The sequence below is a fragment of the Staurois parvus genome, unplaced genomic scaffold, assembly GCF_062004578.1.
Source record: "Staurois parvus isolate SC_StPar_1 unplaced genomic scaffold, SC_StPar_1.0 ptg000818l, whole genome shotgun sequence".
In the NCBI taxonomy this organism is placed as follows: domain Eukaryota; kingdom Metazoa; phylum Chordata; class Amphibia; order Anura; family Ranidae; genus Staurois; species Staurois parvus.
In genome coordinates this window covers 11,137,530-11,158,661 of record NW_028318614.1, presented here as the reverse complement: position 1 = coordinate 11,158,661, position 21,132 = coordinate 11,137,530, and the positions used below count along the sequence as shown (strand labels likewise).

General features: G+C 41.4%; 1 protein-coding gene across 2 annotated transcripts in view; it reads right to left on the bottom strand.

Moving 5' to 3' along the window:
* Positions 1-21,051, bottom strand: part of PKP3 (plakophilin 3) — a 154,461-nt gene extending 133,410 nt beyond the window's left edge. Inside the window, exons 1-2 of one of the 2 annotated variants that reach the window (XM_089655060.1) lie at positions 20,885-21,051; positions 20,722-20,799 (exon numbers count right to left, since the gene is read on the bottom strand). In XM_089655060.1, coding sequence (XP_089511186.1) covers positions 20,722-20,754 — 33 coding nt within the window. In that variant the 5' untranslated portion in view covers positions 20,755-20,799; positions 20,885-21,051. Of the gene's footprint in view, positions 1-20,721 lie in introns of both variants that reach the window. The other variant, XM_089655059.1, reaches the window with a different exon arrangement.
* Positions 21,052-21,132: the final 81 nt, after the last annotated feature.

Here is a 21,132-nt window from a genome sequence, read left to right as displayed (position 1 = left end):
AGGCATTTGCCTAAGGCAGCATTTTTCAGGGGAAGAAAGTACACGCCACAAGGGGACCAGGTGGGAGCCAAGAGAGCCTGCGGGCTGCTTGATGTATGCAGAGCCCGACTCTTGGTCCCGGGAATGTCCGGAGCTGTGAAGGTGAATGTCCATGAGTTTCTTTCTCTCTCTTGCCAGGGTTGGGAGGGGGGTGTTGGCGGGTGTATGGGGGAGGTGGTGGTAGTGGAAGACTATCTTGGCCGGGAGGGGGGGGGGAGGTGGTGTTGGTTGGTGTCAGGCTCTCTCCTTTGGGTTGGTGGGTTGCTGGTTGGTGTTATGCTCTCTCCGCGGTTCGGGGGGTTGTTGGTGTCAGGTTTTCTCCTTTAGGGGGGTGGGTTGCAGGTTGGTGTTGTGCTCTCTCCATGGTTGGGTGGTGGTCAGTGTCAGGCTTTCTCTGCGGGGAAGGTTGGGGGAGCTGATTTTTCTGTTGCCAAGAGCAGCACAAAACCTAGATACACCACTGCGTGACCCTAGTGCCATCCATTAAGAACTGTGGCAATGGGCTTGGGAAGCAACTGGCATAGTAGAAATGGCTCATGAGCCCCAATAGTACCAGACACCACAACACCACACAGAGAAAACAGGAATCAGAAACAAGGATGGTGACAACATATGATGTTATAGACGGTCCTGCTTCCCATTGGCCAAAACTAAAAATGCCCTAAGTGGAAAAACATGAAAAACACATTCAATCACAAAGGAATGCAAAAAAAGCTTCCAAATTACTAGAAAATGCTCACACTCAAGTGTGAAAGGGGGGCGGTAATACAAAAAGAAGGATTGGAGGAGATTTCGGGACATTCCAGGATACCTGTGGGTATAGGGTGGAAGTAACGTCAGCTTGGGGGCGGACCGCTTATACGTCTCCTCCAGCCCTGTAAACACCGTAAGCGACTGTGGTTTTGGATTGACATGCAAGATCTATTATATACTTTTAACGTGTGCGTTATAACATTAATACATTGTTTGTTTGCCCATTGCTGCACTCCTTAGATGGCGCCTCCCCATCTTTCTAAACTGGGATCACACAGCAGTGGTGCAGGAAACTGCATGCGATTTGGACAGGAAATCAGATCGCATGCAATTCTTTGCAGTGCGATTTGAGTCCATTCATTTTGTATGGGCTCAAATCTCATTGCAAAGGTATCGGGAGCATTTGCACGGGTATGAGTTCTTGTGCAAGTACTCGATATCCGTGCAAGCCTACTTTGTAGTGGTGTAAAAATGGCCATATACAAAAAGATTACTCTTGTATGGTCCAGCAGGCTGAATGAGAACAAGCCATTGATTCAGCTGATTGGCTGCAGTCAAGGTTTGCCCAGTATTTTTTCACCTGGCTCCTTTGATTTCTCAATAAAAAAGGTTTGTTGAGCTGGTGTCACAGCAGGGCTGCCCACGGCTCGGATGTAGGCTCAAACAAGGTGAAATTGGAACCGATTATAGTCAGCTTAAGAGCCACAAGATGGAACCACAGAGGAGGACCAGGAACTTAACACATCTGGAAGTGGCAGATTCTTCAGCAAGATAAGTTTTGGGCAGCAGGATTGGTGAGCCATGTTAAAGCAGTATTAAACCGAAAAGCAAACATTTCATATATTGCAGCTTACCAATTCTTAGATGTGATGGCTGCATTCATTTTCTTTCTTCTATTTTATTGTGGCACTCTGGCCAGTAAGTCTGTTGTTTTTTCAAAAGAACAAGGTCACCTCTTTATATATTAGTTAAAGAGTTGAGATAAACCATTTACCACTGACCGGGGTGCTTACCATGATCAGCTTTTATTTGTTTATGTAAAACCTTTCTCCCAAAAAGAAAAATAAACTGTTTGCAGTAACTGCTTATAAAGTGTTAGCTGAAGTTTGGCTTCAATTTGTTGTTGATGGGAGAAATCCCTCCTGCAGCGCTTCAGTGTTCTGCTGGCAGCCGAGATGTAATCCATGTATGGCTGGCTTTACGCAGCCACCACATCTAATGATTGGTAAGCTGCAATAAATTACATTTTTGGTTTTGGGTTTAATGCTGCTGTAACTTGTTTCTTCACAAGGAGCAGTCATTTTCCAATTTTTATTCTACAGTTGTTAAAAAAATCCGTGCAATAATTTGGTCAGGCTAGTTCAACTAAGCAAAGTAAGTGAAGCGTAAGCAATTGGCGGGAAGATGCAGAAGGAGTATTTCGGGGTACATTTACTGATTGCAGTGAAACATTTATTCTTGTTTTTTCTGTGAGTGTGCTTTTAAAATTGCTGACCTAGCAACTATAATGGAATGTATCCTTACAACAGAGGCTGCATATCAAACCTGAGAACAGGTCTGAGAACACAGCTGCAGATCAAATGATATCATGGTCCCAACACATTTGCCAGGTCTAGAAGCCAATATTGTCCTGAATGTTATCTAAATAATAATCCTTTTCCCTTCTTTAATAACATCCTTCTAAAACCTGTCCCCAGGCCTCTCTAGTAGCATGACCTGACCAACTGGTCTTTGCATTGTTTCTGTTTTCTGTAGACGCTCAGAAGCCGCTAAGCAGAAATTCCACCAGCGATGCACAAGAGACCCATTAACCCCTTCTAAACCATAACTGGAGATCGCATGGAGGAGTCATAAAAATGAAAACTCTGAAGGCCATTGATTTATTTACAGTGGAATTTCAGTCTGAAAATTAAATCCTGCTAGATCACTTCAGGCTGGCCCCTTTTGCAGGTATAGCTATATTAAAAAATTAAATATAAGTGCCTAGGAGGGCCCTCTGTTTCCTCTTGTACCAAATTGTATTGTAACTGTAATGTCTACCTTCATTTTGTAAAGCGCTGTGCAAACTGTTGGCGCTATATAAATCCTGTATTATAATATACTGGTTTAACCACTTGCCCCCCTTCCTGACCAGGCCGTTTTTTTGCGATACGGTGCTACGTAACTTTAACAGACAATTGCGCGGTCATGCAATGCTGCACCCAAATTAAATTTACGTCCTTTTTTCCCCACAAATAGAGATTTCTTTCAATGACAGTTGATTGTCTGCATTTTTCATTTTTTGCACTATAGGCAAAAAAAAGACTGACAATTTTGAGGAAAAACAATATTTTTGACTTTTTGCTATTAAACATGTCCAGTAAAAAAAAAATGAAAAAATCTAATTTCCTCATAAATTTAGGCCAAAATGTATTGTGCTCTTTGCTAAAAAAAAATCCCAATACGTGTAAATTAATTTGTTTACTTGAAAGTGATACACAAGCACAGGAAGGCACAGACAGTAATAAAAACATTGTCAGAAGCAGGGGCGCTCTAGGCAGGTGCGGGGGGTGCGTGCTGCACCAGGTGACACCTACTGCACGGGGTGACACCGGACCCGCTCCATGTAAAGATAAGTTGTAAAACAAGCCGTCGATCCCCGCAGGATGGATCGGATCTGCGGATTGAGCATAATGGATCAGAGTCTGATCCATTATGCTCCCCAATCAGCAGATCCGATCCATCCTGCGGGGATCGTCGATTTGCTTTCCAACTTACCTTTTCATGGAGTGGGTCCAGTGTCACCCCGTATAGGTTGCAAGCTGATGATCCCTGCAGGATGGATGGGATCTGTGGATTGGGGAGCATAATGGATCAGACTCTGATCCATTATGCTCAATCCGCAGATCTGATCCATCCTGCGGGGATCGTCAGCAGGCAACCTATACGGGGTGACTCCGGACTCACTCTACGAAAAGGTAAGTTGTAAAGCAAGCCAATGATCCCCGCAGGATGGATCGGATCTGCCGATTGAGCATAATGGATCGGAGTCTGATCCATTATGCTCAATCCGCAGATCTGATCCATTCTGCAGGGATCGTCGGAGGGGGTGTCACCAAGTGTTACTGCATCGGGTGACACCAACCCTAGGGACGCCCCTGGTCAGAAGTTCTAAAATTTTCCCACTCTATTAAAAATTTGTTTTTATCTGTGAAGAGAGAATTATCATTACTTGAGGGGAGGGAAAATCCCCAATAGGAACACAGATAGCAATAAAAACTGAAGAGGTTCTAACCCCTCCCAACTCTTCTGAAAAAAAAAGAAAGTTTTGCTGAAGCTGTGCTTTAAATTCCATGACAATTTCTTGTAATTGTTGGGGATTCCATTGGCCAAAGCTCTGCTCTTGAGTTCCTGGGTCTGCACATGTGCTATGGCCACTATAAGGGGTCCTGTTCACCCTGTGGGATCTTTAATTTTCTTGAAATTAAGGGGAGCTGGAACATGTAATGCAGGTAGGATCACCCAATATAGTAATTCTAGTAGAAAAATGTTGATCCTAAAAAATATGTTACCCCAACATTTCATATTCTATATATGTGCCTGTTGTACCATGTTCTTATGTTAAAAAGTACCCTCTTCTCTTTTATTGCCTCCATTATGTGAAATACCTGGTGATCCTGCTAGTCCCCCTGCTTTCCTATAACTGACCCTGTTAGGCATGAGAGCACATCCATCCCAGCGTGATCAGTTTTCTGGGAGCACAGCCTGCCTGCTTTTCCATTCCCACATCTCCAAGCCCCTTATACAGCTGAGAACAGAGATTATGTGATCATAAAAAAAGAAAAAAGGTATTTATAATATACAGTACTGGGATTTTCATGCACAACCATCTCTAGGGAGAGAATGGTCCGCAAAAGAGAAACTATCCAGTGTGCGGCAGTTGTGTGGACAAAAATGCCTTGTTGCTATCAGAGGTCAAAGGAGAATGGGCAGACCGGTTCAAGATGTTAGAAAGGCAACAGTAACTCGTATTAATATGGAGGAATGTTTCTAACAACTTGTTGAATCTATGCCACGAAAAATTAAAAGACAAGTTCACCTTTGGTAACATGTTACATGTTCCACCTGTTTTTAGGGTGGAACATATAACATGTTCCCGCAGCTGCCACCCACCGCCCCAACCCCCCCCCCCCCCCCGACAGTCTCCCCATACTATCTGTCAAATTTGAAAACAGCATGGCCATGCAGGGCTCCGCCCACACAGCCACATCATTCATTCACGGACTTTCGTGAATGAACTGCAAGTGCCGATAGCCTTAGCGGCTGTCAGTTTGTAGTTTTCAATGAACTACGATTGGTAGTTCATTAAAGCTTCCTGTCAGAATATCTGCTTGCCTGTACATCCCGTATGGTAAGCAGATATTCTGACAGGTCTGCAGGAGATCTGCATGGCATCAGCGATCTACTGATCACTGGCACATTGCTTTCCAGGCTCCTTTTGGACAAAAATAATAAATTACATAAATACCTGCAAAAAAATTTGCATTTATTATTTTTGTCTAAAAGGTGAATTTATCCTTTGAGGCAGTTCTGAAGGCAAAAGGGGGTCCAACCCGGTACTCTCAAGGTGTACCCAATAAAGTGGCCGATAAGTGTATACCTTAAGCTGGCCATACATGTTAAGAATGGGGGAGCAGAGCTGAATAATAAAAATTACTTGATTCCCCCATCCATGCTAAACAGCAAGGATGGCTAGGATCTGTAGTGCCGGCTATTGTATACTGATAGCTGGCACGCGCAGCTGTCAGAATAACAGAACAGTATTTGCATCTGATTGGATGTAGGTGCTGTTTGGCTAAGAATTTTACACTTGGCCTACTGGTGTTATAGAAATTGTATAATACCAGGCCACTAACTGAACAAATTTCGATCAAAATTTTGAGTATGCAAGACAGCTCACCAGGTTCCATTTATAATAGTTAAAATATTACTTTTTGGGTGGTGAGATAGTTATAGATGTAAGATAATGGTCTAACTTAAGCCGACCATAGAGATTCAAAGCAATGTATGGGCAGGTTGGTTGCACTAAAGTTTATCAATCAATCAACTTGGGTACAACCAGCACGTCAGCTTTTTCATGTGATTATTGCCAGCAGCTATACAGTTGTGTTTAAAATAATAGCAGTGTGTTGAAAAAAGTGAATAAAGCTCAAAATCCTTCTAATAGCTTTTATTTCCATACACACAAATGCATTGGGAACACTACACATTCTATTCCAAATCAAAACATGAAGAAAAATATATCAAATTTGTGTTGTTCCTCTAAAAAAATTGAAGAAAAGTGAATATTAGACTGTTCAAAAAATAGCAGTGTTTGTATTCTTCTTTACAAACTCAAACATTCACTATATAAACTGAAAATTGTTTGAAGATTTTTCTTTCCTTTGAATCACTTAATGAATATTTAGTTGTATAAGCACTGTTTCTGAGAACTGCTGTACATCTGTGTTGCATGGAGTCAACCAACTTCTGGCACCTGTGAACAGGTATTCCAGCCCAGGATGATTGGACTACATTCCACAGTTCTTCTCTATTTCTTGGTTTTGCCTCAGAAAGTGCATTTTTGATGTCACCCCACAAGTTTTCTATTGGATTAAGATCCGGGGATTTGGCTGGCCACTCCATAACGTCAATCTTGTTGGTCTGGAACCTAGATGTTGCTAGTTTACTGGTGTCTTTTGGGTCGTTGTCTTGTTGGAACACCCATTTCAAGGGCATTTCTTCAGCATAAGGCAGCATGACCTCTTCAAGTATTCTGATGTATTCAAACTGATCCATGATCCCTGGTATGCGATAAATAGGCCCAACACCGTAGTATGAGAAACATCCCCATATCATGATGCTCGCGCAACCATGCTTCACTGTCTTCACAGTGTACTGTGGCTTGAATTCAGTGTTTGGGGGTCGTCTGACAAACTGTCTCCGGCCACTAGACCCAAAAAGAACAATCTTACTTTCATCAGTCCACAAAATGTTGCGCCATTTCTCTTTAGGCCAGTCAATGTGCTCTTTGGCAAATTGTAACCTCTTCAGCACGTCTTTTTTTCAACAGTGGGACTTTGCGGGGGCTTCTTGCAGATAGCTTGGCTTCACATAGGTGTCTTCTAATTGTAACAGTACTCACAGGTAACTTTAGACCTTCTTTGATCTTCCTGGAGCTGATTGTTGGCTGAGTCCTTGCCATTTTGGCTATTCTTCTATCCATTTGAATGGTAGTTTTTTGCTTTCTTCCACGTCTTTCAGGTTTTGGTTGCCATTTTATAGCATTTGCGATCATTTTAGCTGAGCAGCCTATCATTTTCTGCACTTCTTTATATGTTTTCCCCTCTCCAATCAACTTTTTAATCAAGGTACGCTGTTCTTCTGAACAATGTCTGGAACGACCCATTTTCTCAGAATTTCAGAGAGAAATGCACTGTAACCAGCATGTACAACATTTGCTGCCTTCCTTCCTTAAATAAGGGCAATAATTGCCACCTGTTTTTCAAAGCAGCAGCATGCCTGTCATAACTGTTGGGTCTGTTGGATTTCTATTTCTCTACTACACCTGCTAGTAAATTATTTGCCATGTAGAAATATCATTTCTAGCAAAAACAGTGATTGATCAGGTTAGTGATGTCTGACTGCTATTATTTTGAACACAACTGTACATCCGCAAGGAGGGAATCGAGCATAATCGCACCACCTAATGTTCTTGTGTCCTGGAGACTTTATCAATGGTGAATCAGCGGACCATCACAAGTAGTGCGTGGTGCCTCACATTGCGGTAACAATACTGTGAATGGGGCCTAAGACAAAATGTAATTGTTCATTTCACGAGGCATACCTGAGAAGAAAAAAATCCCATAGATAGATGGATCTTGTGATATGAGGAATATCTTCATAGTTCTTTTGCCATCATAAACCAACAGGAACTTTGTAAAGCCAGTCTGTGTATACCATTACTACTGCACTATATCTTGCCAAAGGTGAGGCTTTCAAATGCTGTTTGTCTTATACAAGACCACTGTTGATTTAAGAACAATGTAAATAGCTTCTTCAACAAACACACTTATATTGGTAAAAGGCTTAGCGCCTTTTGTCATTTCCCAAATGACTTTTAAATGGAATTTCAAAACCAAAAATCAATTTAAAAGAAGCCTGTTGACTTTTCACAGTGCAGGAAAACATATTGTAGACTGAGCTGCATACCTTCATTGTAATGAACAAACTGAAATTGAACTTTTAATTTTAACCAACTGAAAACAATTCAGATGCATCAAAAGGTATGCAGTGTTCTAGTTGATTTTATTTATAAAGTAGCCACAAATGGAGTGGAAAAGCCTGCCCCTGCCACTATGCTGTTGCAAAGGACCCTTGCTCTTTTTGTGGAAGCACAGGTCACTCTGCAGAGGTCCAACATACCCAATGCTGAATCAGATATGCTATAGAGATGCAATCAGCAAAGCTTATGCTCCTTGCTGATTGAGGAGATGAGCTCTGATTCAAAAGGGGATGTGCTTGATCTTCAGAGAAACCACTATTTCCACAGAGATAGCAAAGGTTTCTTCCCTACAGCTTGCTGGAAGGAGTTATGCAGACCATAGACGAGTTGTTTATTGGCCGAATTTTCATCCGCACGAAAAATCACGCCATTAGTGAGGCCAGCTCGTCGGCCGTTTTTCGCGAATCTTCTCATTTACTTTTATCGGTCATGCTGGAAAATCCACAAAAACGGACGTTTTTCGTGGACATTGGTGGCAGCATCAGCACTGACTGATTTTTGAATTGTGGGCCGATAAACGGCCCGTCTATGGCCTGTCTTAGACTTTTCTAATCATTCTGTGGCTGCTTTCTAAAGAAACCAAATTGTTGGATTTTAACTACTTCAATACTGGGACTTTTACTTACTTCCTGCCCAGGCAAATTTTCAGCTTCATTTTGAATGACAATTGCGTGGTCATGCAACTCTGTACCCAAACTAAATTTTTATCATTTTGTTTACACAACTAGAGTTTTCTTTTGGTGGTATTTAATCACCATTGGGTTTATTTTTTGCTAAATAAATGAAAAAGAAAAACAAGTTTTTCTTTGTTTCTGTTATATAATTTTGCAAATAAATAATTGTTCTTCATAAATTTAGGCCAAAATGTATACCGTTACATTTCTTTGGTAAAAAAAAAAACCCAAATCAGTGTTTATCTGAAAATCAATCAGTCGTGATGTATCTCATTTCTTGAGGCCCAAAAATGTTAGGACAGTACAGATTTCCCTTACATTATCCCTTTTTGGAAAGTAGACAATCTGAGGTATTTAGTAAGAGGCATGGAGAGTTTTTTGAAGTTGTGATTTTTTTTTTTGTCATAATTTTTTGGAAAATGAAGAAATTAAAAAAAAATATTCACAATATTATTTTTTTCTTACATACTGTCGCCACTGCAGTACAGTGTCACCCTATGAGAAAAAGGAGAGAAGCGCCTCTAAGTGCAATAAGTCTTTTAATTCAAGTCTAAATGTAGAAACACTCACATGTGTGAAGTAATCATAAGCTTAAAAACCATGGTTAACAATAGTTAACGGTGGGGTGGTAACCCAGGTGAAGAGCCGTCATCTTACTGCGATGTGGGGAGGTCAGCTCTCGGCTGGAACCTCCCCACGTAGCGGCGGCGTGGCCGCGATGACGTCAGATCCCAGGGTGCACTGCGACGCGTTTCGGAGCATGCACTGGCCATGGAAGGCGGAAGTGCACTCCTTTTTCAAGCTGCTTGAAAAAGGAGTGCACTTCCGCCTTCCACGGCCAGTGCATGCTGGGATCTGATGTCATCACGGCCACACCACCGCTACGTTCCTGCGTGCATTCCATTTGGCTCTGAGGGAGGACGTGTACGCCGGCCGGCCTCACCGCTGTTCCCCTCCAGCCACCACGCTGTTCCAGCTGAGAGCTGACCTCCCCACATCGCAGTAAGATGACGGCTCTTCATCTGGGTTACCACCCCACCGTTAACTATTGTTAACCATGGTTTTTAAGCTTATGATTACTTCACACATGTGAGTGTTTCTACATTTAGACTTGAATTAAAAGACTTATTGCACTTAGAGGCGCTTCTCTCCTTTTTCTCATCTACAGAAGTTGCTACAGCTTATTTGGAAGCCTTACCCTCAGTGCCACACGGAATCCTATGCTCTTCATACAGTAGCCACTAATACCACGATCACCCCATACTACCATTTCCCAGGACTTTTCAGTGTTTGCGCTGTTACAACCCTTCCTCAGTGTCATCCTATAACTGGTGTGGCAGTGATCAGGGACACTGATTTGTGACAGTACGAAAAATTTATATATATATATATATATATATATATGTTCAATTTTCTTTTTTTCACACATTATGATTGCTTATAGCAATTAATTTAATTGTATGTTAGTGCAAATAAAAAAAGTATCACGGACAGTACTCAATTGTTTCTGTCGCAAGTGCACTAATATGGCTACAATCACCTCAGAATATACCAAACTGTTGATTTGGCCACTCCTAATGTTGCTGGTATCTCTCTGATGGATTTGTTTTCAGATCTTTTACCTGCTTAATTGATGAAGAAATAATGAAGGAGTAGCCCACACCTGGCCCTGTACTGCTTTTAATTCAATTGTCCAGTTACTTTTGGTCCCTTGAAAAAGGGGGGTTAGCTTCTCTTAAGAGTTGTAATTCCTAAACCCTTCCTCCAATTTGGATGTACCCTCAAATTAAACCCGAGAGTGTGCACTTTCAGGACATATCCATTATATAACTATAGCTTGAATATGTTTTGGTAAATACCTGCAAAAAACTAAAATTGTGCCTGTGTCCAAATATATATGGACCCAACTGTGTGTATATCTATCTATCTATATAAAAGATACTAATATAGTACCATCAATTTTCACAGCGCTTTACATATTTTTTGCACGTTCGCATCAGTCCCTGCCCACACATGCATACATACACATACTAGGGCCGATTAAGCTATAAGTATGTCTTTTAAGTGTAGGAGGAAACTCATGGAGGTAAAGGGAGAACATGCAAACTTCAAGCACATAGTGCTGTGGTTGGTATTTGAACCAATGACCCTACTGCTGCTAGGTGGTGCTACTGCTAACCACTGTGCTGCCCTTTATATATATTACACTGTATATGATGAAAATATGTATATACAGTGAAGAAAATAAGTATTTGATCCCCTGCTGATTTTGAATGTTTGCCCACTCACAAAGAAATGATCAGTCTAAAAATCGAATGGTAGGTGTAGTATAACACTGAGAGACAGAATAGCAGCAAAAAATTCAAAAGAAATGCATGTCTAACAAATTATGCACTGATTTGCATGTCCATGAGGGAAATAAGTATTTGATCCCCTTCGCAAAACATGACTTAGTACTTGGTGGCAAATCCCTTGTTGGCAATCACAGAGGTCAGATGTTTCCTGTAGTTGGCCACCAGGTTTGCACACATCTCAGGAGGGATTTTGGCCCACTGCTCTTGGCAGATCCTCTCCAAGTCATTAAGGTTTGGTGGCTGACATTTGGTAACTCGAACTTTCAGCTCCATCCACAGATTTTCAATCAGATTAAGGTCTGGAGACTGGCTAGGCCACTCCAGGACCTTAATGTGCTCCTTCTTGAGCCACTCCTTTGTTGCCTTGGCCATGTGTTTTGGGTCATCGTCATGCTGGAACACCCATCCACAACCCATTTTCAATGCCCTGGCTGAGGGAAGAAGGTTCTCACCCAAGATTTGACGGTACATTGACCCATCTATTGTCACTTTGATGTGGTGCAGTTGTCCTGTCACCTTTGCAGAAAAACACCCCCAAAGCAGAATGTTTACACCACCATGTTTGACAGTTGGGATGGTGTTCTTTGGGTCATAGGCAGCATTCCTCCTCCTCCAAACAGTGTGAGTTGATGCCAAAGAGTTTGATTTTGGTCTCATCTGACCACAACACTTTCAACCAGTCCACCTCTGCATCATTCAGATGTTCAGTGGCAAACTTCAGACGGGCCTGAACATGTGCTTTCTTGAGCAGAGGGACCTTGCGGGCACTGCAGGATTTCAATCCTTGTCGGTGTAGTGTGTTACCAATTGTTTTCTTGATGACTATGGTCCCAGCTGCCTGGAAATCATTTAAAAGACCCTCACATGTAGTTCTGGGATGATTGCTCACTGTTCTCATGATCATTGACACTCCACGAGGTGAGATCTTGCATGGTGCACCAGACCTAGGGAGACTGACAGTTATTTTGTGTTTCTTCCATTTGCGAATGATTGCACCAACTGTTGTCACCTTCTCACCAAGCTGCTTGGCGATAGTTTGGTAGCCCAGTCCAGCCTTCTGTAGGTCTACAATCTTGTCCCTGACATCCTTGGACAGCTCTTTGGTCTTTGCCATGGTGGAGAGTTGTTTGATTGCTCCTGTGGACAGGTGAGATTAGCAGCACTCCCTTTAAGAGACTGCTTCTAATCTCAGCTTGTTACCTGTATGAAAGACACCTGGTAGCCAGAAATCCTGCTGAATGATAGGGGATAAAATACTTATTTCCCTCATGAAGATGCAAATCAGTGCATAATTTGTTAGACATGCATTTCAATTGAATTTTTTGTTGCTATTCTGTCTCTCAGTGTTACAATACACTTTTCTTTGACTGATCATTTCTTTGTGAGTGGGCAAAATCAGCAGGGGATCAAATACTTATTTCTTTCACTGTGTATATATATATATATATATATATATATATTTACTTATTATATGTAAATATATTAGTACTTTCCAGCTGTTTGTGGAGGGATTTTAATAAAACCAACACTTTAAAATAAATTGTGCCTCAGAACCATTTGTCCAACCTTCCCAATCCTCTGGGCATCATTGAAGCGCCAGTAATTGCATGAGGATATTTCAGATTTTAACAGATGAATTGCTTGGCTTTGTGTCCCTCATTCTAAACTCTTTTAGTGAACTCCTGAAGGCATTCACTATCGCACCTCTTGTTCTCTGAAAGCTTGTCCTTATGACCGGTTAGCAGGTCATGTTTTAAATGACAATGAAAATTTAATTACAGTTTGATCCTATAAAAGCTAGTCTGACCAGCACACAGGACAAACACAGCCGGAGAAGCACAAAGGCTATAGAAGTGAAAGTACACATTCCACCCTCATGAAATGAAATTGTAATACTTATCTATTAGTGTGCCATGGGGTTGTGTACTGTTGTATGCTGCAATGCGTTCTTAAAATGCATTGCAGTGGATGTTTTCAATTTTGTTTTCTATTTAATGCTATGCAATGCTATACAATGCAATGCATTGGAAGGCACTGCGCCCTTAAAGACACCTAGCATCAAATATATTTTTCATATTAAATGTATTCATGCTGAGTAATGTCACCTCCAGGCATTATTAAAAAGATTTAATTGATGCTAGGCTTTACCTTTCAGCAATTTGACAATGGGACAGGTACAGGTTTAAATGACAGCACTAAAGTTTGCGTATTAGCACTCTATAAGTTTCAGGAACACAATAGTTTAATAGAAAATATTCAGAAATCTTCACAACTGCATTTAGAAACTATAGAAAAGTATATGTTCAGTCTGTAGTTCTCTATCTACAGTAGCTTTGCTTAGCAAATGAGCTTTCTTTGCTGTTCTTCTAGGCCAGTTTTTTTCCAAACAGCAGCCCACAGTCCAGATGTGGCCCTTTGCTTGCCTTTATTTGTCCCACAGGGCACTATTCCCCCCACTGATACGAGGCACTATTCCCCGAACTGACACCAATGATGAGGCACTATCCCTTCCACTGACACCAACAATGGGGCACAATTCCTCCCATTGACATCAATGATGGAGCACTGTTTCTATCCTTGACACCAGCAATGGGGCACTATTCCTATCCTTGACACCAGCAATGGGGCACTATTCCTATCCTTGACACCAGCAATGGGGCAATATTCCTCCCACTAACACAGTTGAGGTGCACTATTCCTCCCACTGACCCCAACGTTTGGGCACTATTCCTCCCACTGACACTTTTGATGGAGCACTGTTCCTCCCACCGATGCCATTTTTGAGGCACTATTTCTCCTGTGAGGAGAGAGAGCAGAGTTCAGGTAAGTATTTGGTGAAGGTTTTTTTTTTACCTTAATGCAGAGAATGCATTAAGTTAAATAACCTTTACTTTACAACCACTTTAAGACTACAGTTCCAATATTCTTCTATATCGTGCACAGTAAAGTGAAAGCTATTCACATATCTCATTTCATCACATATCCCAAAGAGAATTACTTCTCGTTTTTGGACAGTGGGAGAAACCATGCAAAATATTGCTTTACAGCCTGTTGGCCAGATGCACATCAAGAATTGCTGGTGTGTGCAAATATAGTGTAATATTACAGAGCCATTTATTCCAAACTGCATCCAGCTGTTTCAGGCTGTTCAATCATCATCAGTGCAGTGTATGGAAACCATAGTTTCTCTGGCGTAGGGCTTTGAACCCAACAGGACAGTCTGACCATACATATTATGGTGAGAAGGGACTAAAGCAATAAACAAGTTATCACTCTTATTCTTTTATGTAAAACAGGATAGGATGTCATCTATAAAGTGGAACTCAACAGAATTGTGGTCTCCAGCTCTCTTACCATAATTTTACAATTATGGCAAACATTCACCCCACTATGCTCTCCGCCAATGATGCAATCTCCATACTCTCCCTCAATGCTCTGTTGCCACCCCCTTCATCTCCTTTTCTTCTCCAGGGTACAGTATCCCTTTTTGCTATTGGCTGGCCACAGATAGAAATGTCTGTGCATGCTGAGATTGTGCATTGAGCTGCACATGCATGACTATCAGTGAATGTTTAGTAAAAAATTCTTAGCAGGTGAGGAAGGAGCTTTTTTGGCAGAAGACAAACTGCAAGGAAAAATGGTTCCCATTAGGGACATGCTATCCTGGACACCCAAAAGAGACCTATAGCTTTGGTGCTGCTAGTTCTACAAGAGAGTGAAGAATGAATTTTCCATCCACCAGAGAGAGGTAATAATTAATTGTCTACTATTAGAAGGTGCACCTCTTTGTTTTAGATGCACAGTAGGGTTGTTTAAAAATTATCTAGCTCTAAAAAAATATGTTTATCTAAAAAAATTATTGATATTAATAAAGTAGAAGTATAGGCAAAACTTTTTTTTCATTTGGATAGAGTAAGAGAGGGTTAGACCCTTTGACAAATTCAGGGAGATTTCTCTATCTGTACTGGTGACCACTGTCACTGAGAAATAAAGTAAGGGAAAATCCAATATTACAAAAGGTGTCTCCAGGACAAGAGGGGAGGGGAAATTGTCCAATGGGGACAACTGTTCCAGGTACAACTGCCTAAGAGGGAATTCCCAAGACTTCCTTGTGTATCTCTGAGATATGAAATGAAGAGAAAATGTCCTAAAAGTACTCTGGAAGGGGGTTGTAAAACTTTCCTACTCCATCCAAAAGTAAAAGAAAAAAAAAATTGGCTATGCATACACTTTTATTTATGTGTAGTATTATAAAAAGTTGAAAAAAAAACTTCTGTAAACAGAAAACTGTATTGCAGATTATAAAATACTAATGCATGTTGAAGCAGCACTTGAGGCTGAGAGCTTTCTTTTATGTTTTGCCAGTGACATGTGCGCAGAGATGTACAGATGTGTACAGAAGTCAATATATTCTTTTCTTTTTTATTATACATGCAGTCAGTTTTCCAAAGCCGCTTACTCTGGGATTTAAAATCATTTTAATGTGTTACAATGTTTCTCTATAATTCATGGTTGCTTTAGAAGATTAGTGCACTTCAAGGGCTTGTTCACACTGGCCGAGTTACCCTGCATTTTGCAGATAGAGCACACCCTATTGCATTGCATCCTTGCAGCACCTTGAGAAACAAAGCGGTGCTTGGTATTTTTGAATGTGATTGATTATTTTAAAATGCAACATTTTATAAAATAATGTGTCATTCAACAATGACAAAATTGAATGAGAAATCAAAGGAGCCTGAAGGAAAAAGGTCAACCGAAGAGTAGTGGCAGCCAATCAACTTTAGTCACTGTTTGAGTATTCTGACAGCTGCGGTTGCCGGCTTCCAGAGTACAATAACCAGCACCGGCAAATTCATCCATCCATGCTGTTTGAATGGGTGAATCTATGGTATTCTCTCATTCAGCCCACTTGACTGAACAAGAGAAATATTTACATGTCTAGAAAGGTTGGCCATCCAACCTGCAGTAAATGTTTAAATCTAATATAGTACCAGGTAATATACCCAATTATCTAAAAGAAAGCTAAAGTTGGCCGTGGATATTAGATAGCAGTCAGTAATGTAGACATGATAGTACCATCGAAAGATCTTTCCAGAAACATCAACAGTGGATCACCTAAGTCTGCCTGTTTATTCTTGTGCAGGATGGCAGTGGGTACTGCCAGATACCTCCATGACCACCATGTCTTAGTGAAAACTATAGTGATTGTCTGGGATTATCTAACCTAGCCAAATCATTTTTCCCTCAAGAATATTTATCATGAGAAAGTACCTACAGACAATAGGTTGTTTCTCAATTTAACTATAACCAGCAAGTTTGGGTGATGATCATCTAATTTCTATGGATATACAGTATGGGCAGTCAGCTATTTAAAATACAGAAATCAACAAGGCTCAGTCAAGATATATTAAGCAGTTAGGAAAACCTAATTATATATTGCACAGCTCTTGTGTCTTAATTATCCTTCACCCACAAAATGTAATTAATCATCCCAGTACATTAGAAAACACCTTTACTTAGTTAAAAGAGAAGTAGGGCTTTTTTTCCCTATGTATACTTACCTATGTGGATGCAGCATCGGTCTGATGCTGCATCTGTCCCCCGCTGGCTCTGGGGTGAGAACTCAGCAAACACATGATCACTGATTGCAGAGTTCACAGCCGCTCTGAGCAGATGGCAGGACTGTCAGTCACTGCTGTCTTCTCTGCCAATCCCTTGTGTCAGGGATCGCGGCGGCGAGTGACTCCACACATGCGCGGAGCACTGATCCATACAATCCGGTGGACACTGAGACCTGTACGGCGGCGGCCGCACATGTGCACTCACGATCGCGACCGCTCGCCTGGCACCAATAGCAGGGCAGGGCGCACTATTTAAACCAGCCCTGCACTGACACCCATTGCCGTATGGTCTTTGCTCCTGTATTCCTGCTATTTGAGATTTGTTGCTGACCTTGCCTGAACCGGACCTCCGCTGACTTCTCCTGCTCTGACCCCCTGGCTAGTTTGACCTCTCTTCTGCATATCCCCATACCTGATCTGAACTTCTGTTACCGACCCCAGCGAGTGACCTGACTATTCTTCTGCCTGCCGCCTTGTACTACGCTGATCCCACTGTTACTGACCCGGCCCGTTGACCACGCTTACTACTCTGCCATCCATCCATCCCGCTCGGATCCAGTCTTCCACCTCTTCACGTCAGGCTCTCTACCTGCATATACCTCTGGCGGATCACTCTACCACGGACGGGGGTACTCAGGGGCCGCAACCTGGTCCTTGTCTGCTCCAAGCCCATCCCCACCATCAGGGGCCCTGGTGAACAAGCAGACTGGGGCTTAGACTCCGCGCCCTGGGGAATCCTGTCCTGTGGACTGCTTGAGGCCCCGCTAGGTGGTTACTAACACCTTGAACTCACTGGAGGGCAGTGGAGGGGAGCAGCTGGTTCAGGCTCGCCTAGAGGCTGAGCCAGGTGCTGCTCCAGACTCTGGGGTGGCTCCCGACTTTGAAGTCGGGATCTTTCCCCATCCTAGACCAGCTGAGTTTAGTTTGCTGTCAGCTGAAATTGGGTCACAGGAGTGCAGAAATGAATTGCACTGCCGTACAGCCAAAAAAGCGTTGGTTGTACTTCTCCTTTAAGGCCCATATTATTCCTATATATAATGATTGTGACCCACATTTTTTAAAAAAGGTCAGTGTCAGTAAAGTTAGATGCTTCTCATTGTTCGAGATGGTAATTCTTTTTGAAGGCACTCCCTACTAGTTGGGGTTGGTGGAATGACGGAGATAAACATGTAGCGTGCAGGCTAAGATGGCCAATAAAAATCTGTTGCACAATTTTACAGTTGTGTGGCACTTGCATTGTGTGCAACAGATTTAATTTGTTCTTGACTATTGTAGAATAAATGGGTATAGCTGAGTCAATCCCTCAGTGAATGGTCAGACAATCCTATCTTGCAATCCTGCCCACTTGAAAGACCTGGTGCCTGGTGTCAGCATCATCCAGGACTCCTGGCCTGTACTTCCATCTCTTCAGCGCTCAGAAAATTACCCCTAGATCTATATGATCCCAACATCTGAAGGAGATAGATGGAGGAGCACCAGAAATTGCAAGTGTCAGAACAGGAACATGGAACAGAGTTTGATTTACACCATAACTGTCACTTCCCGTGCTCCAACAGTATCAAACTGGTAGACTAACCCATAGAAATGACACTTTTTTTTAGTATGGCATAATGAAAATGAATATGGGCTATCGCTCAATATGGTTTGGAATAGTTTTCATTATAGTTTTGTTACTTTCTCCTATATTTATATAACACTGGCATATTGCCCCAGAGTACACAGAACAATCAAGGTAGTCCCACGCCCAGTGAAGCACAGTGTCAGGGCTAAACTACATGGGTGATTTTAATCTCATGCTATTTAGGAATGTAGCCTCTTGCTGGCAATCAGCTCATTAGCAACACATCAAGGTACAGCAGTGAAACTGGCTGCCAAGAAGTGGCTAAAGATCTAAGCAGTCTATGGTTACAACTGCCTGTAGCTTTGCCCTAACATCCCCACTAAAGTCATAAAAACCCATTCTAGTTAGCTTTTAAAGTATCAGTTTAGAATTATTTATGTTAAATAGCCATTCTAATTGCAATAAGGAGTGTATATGGACCTAGGATTGTTCAAGCTATGTATCTATGTGTATAACAGTACCAATATACTAAGTAGAAGCAAAATATAGGAAATAAAAGATTAAGGAACTTTTAAGGTATAAAATACAATGTGATACCAAAGGATAGTTTTTATTTGAATAGACATAAAACTGCACACAATCTGCAGCAAGACTCATGCACAGTAAAACATAATAAGAACTATGCCACCAGGCTCATGTTCTCTATGTTGCCTATTATGCTAAAGCAGTGGTCTCCAAACTGCAGCCCTTTGCTGGCCTTTATCCAGCCCTTTGGGCACTTTTCCTCCCAATGAAATGAGGCAGTATTCCTCCTCCTGACACCAACAATGGGGCACTATTTCTTCCACTGATACCAATGACAGGGCACTATTCCTCCAACTAATACCAAGAATGGGGCACTACTCCTCCTCCTACTGATCGCCAACCCTGAGATCATGTTTATTCTCACTGATGGTGGATCCAGAACATTTTCTAGCCCACCATCCACAATCCAGTCCCCCTAAAGTCTGAAGGACAGTAAACTGACCCTTTGTTTGAAAAGTTTGGAGACCCCTGTTCTAAAGGATGAGAACTTTGGGAAATTTGTTCCTCAAACATACCTTCATCTTTATCTCCTTTTGAAGGGCCATTCTACCCAAAACCAATATTTCAGTCTATGTAAATGCTGGAGATTGAAACCATCCAATAGTTTCCTTTTATCTTGCATGGCTTTGTTAATGAGATCTCTGTTCTTGAGTTCCTGGTTCTGCACACCTGCTGTGACCATTATTAGCGGTTTAATCATTTGATATGATAGAAAAAGCAACAGGAGGAGCTGAAACATGTAAAGGTTGGCAGGAACATCAAAAACTCCCAGATGTACAAGAACAAAGTGAGGAATTATGGCAGGGAGATCTCAATGTTGATGTGTCCAAAACATATGAAAACTCAGGGCGTGACAAAGCCATCCAGGCTCCACTTATTGCTAAAATATCACTTTTTCATGAATTGACCTTTTATTTCTACCTACAAAATAATCGTTTTGTTCATATTTTCTGTGGATAACCTAAAATCACTTTCTATTTGTTAAACAGTTGTAGATATTCAACTTTTTAAAAAAGTTGGAAACCATCACACATGTAAATATGCTTTATCTTGTCACTTGTCATTGTCTAATTTACAAAAGTAGAACTCTGTGCATGAAAGTTCTGGATCCTAACTATGAAATGGATTCCTGCTTTTATCACCCACAAAGCTTAATTAGCTCTTGTGCTGTCTTGTATAATATGTAGGATGATATGGGAAAATGAGTAATCCCTTGGATACGAATACATTTTATTCCGATACAGGCTCTGATATTATATGTTTCATGCCATGTATAGAGCTTTTACAGACTTCTATGTTACAACCATGTAATTATCTCATGTATACTGTAAAGTAAGAAGTTGTGCATAGAATGTCACCATTAAGGAGCTTGTTAAGTATCTTTTATAAATCTCTTTCTGCCTGAAGCTATTTTATACAAAAAAAATTGTGTGAGCTGCAAAATGCTAAATAACAAATGTGCTTTTGTCTCAATTCAAAGAGTACCTCACCTACAATATTCTTCATAATATCTCTACAACCCAAATGCAGCTATCTCAAACTGTCCAATATTTAATCTGCAAAACTACTACCCAATACTGTTGTCCTGCAGAACATTTAGTGCCCAATGAACAAAAGCAATTCCCTAATTCATTTTCTATACGTTTTTTTTTTTATCTATGGACCTGCACTTAATAAATCAACTCTACCTGCATATTACTATGCAATAACATTAATTATTGTGCTACTTTACTTGCCAAAGGGCTGCATAAATTTGCTCAATTGTTTTTTTCTTTGCAGGTGATTAACCCCTTCTATGCCAAACCCCAGGTTAGCATATATTTGTCCATACCTTTGCCCACACAACAGGGCCTTGCTGCATCATGTTGTCCTGAATCTCCGCTGCAGAGTGTCTAGGGCGTCAGAAGTCCTGGAGGTAACAACCAAAATTGTATCAAAGAGACAGAGAATGGAAACTGTATCATCCCATGTCGTCACTGGACCTGTTGATATACCTCCGCCCTGTAGACTGTTAACCCTTCCAGTGATCAGCTCTGCAAAGGACATGGGTGGCAATAGGCTATGCCAGCCTGTTACAGTATATCTGAGCCTAAAGTGTTACATGATATTGAATAAAACTATAGAAGGAGTAGAACATAAAAGACCTGCAGGTTTAAAAGGAAAGTGATTTCACCTGGAGAAAGTCTCTCTGTAATGTGACGAGTATAAGTGAAGATTTTTTTTTTTACAAGTGTGACTGTTC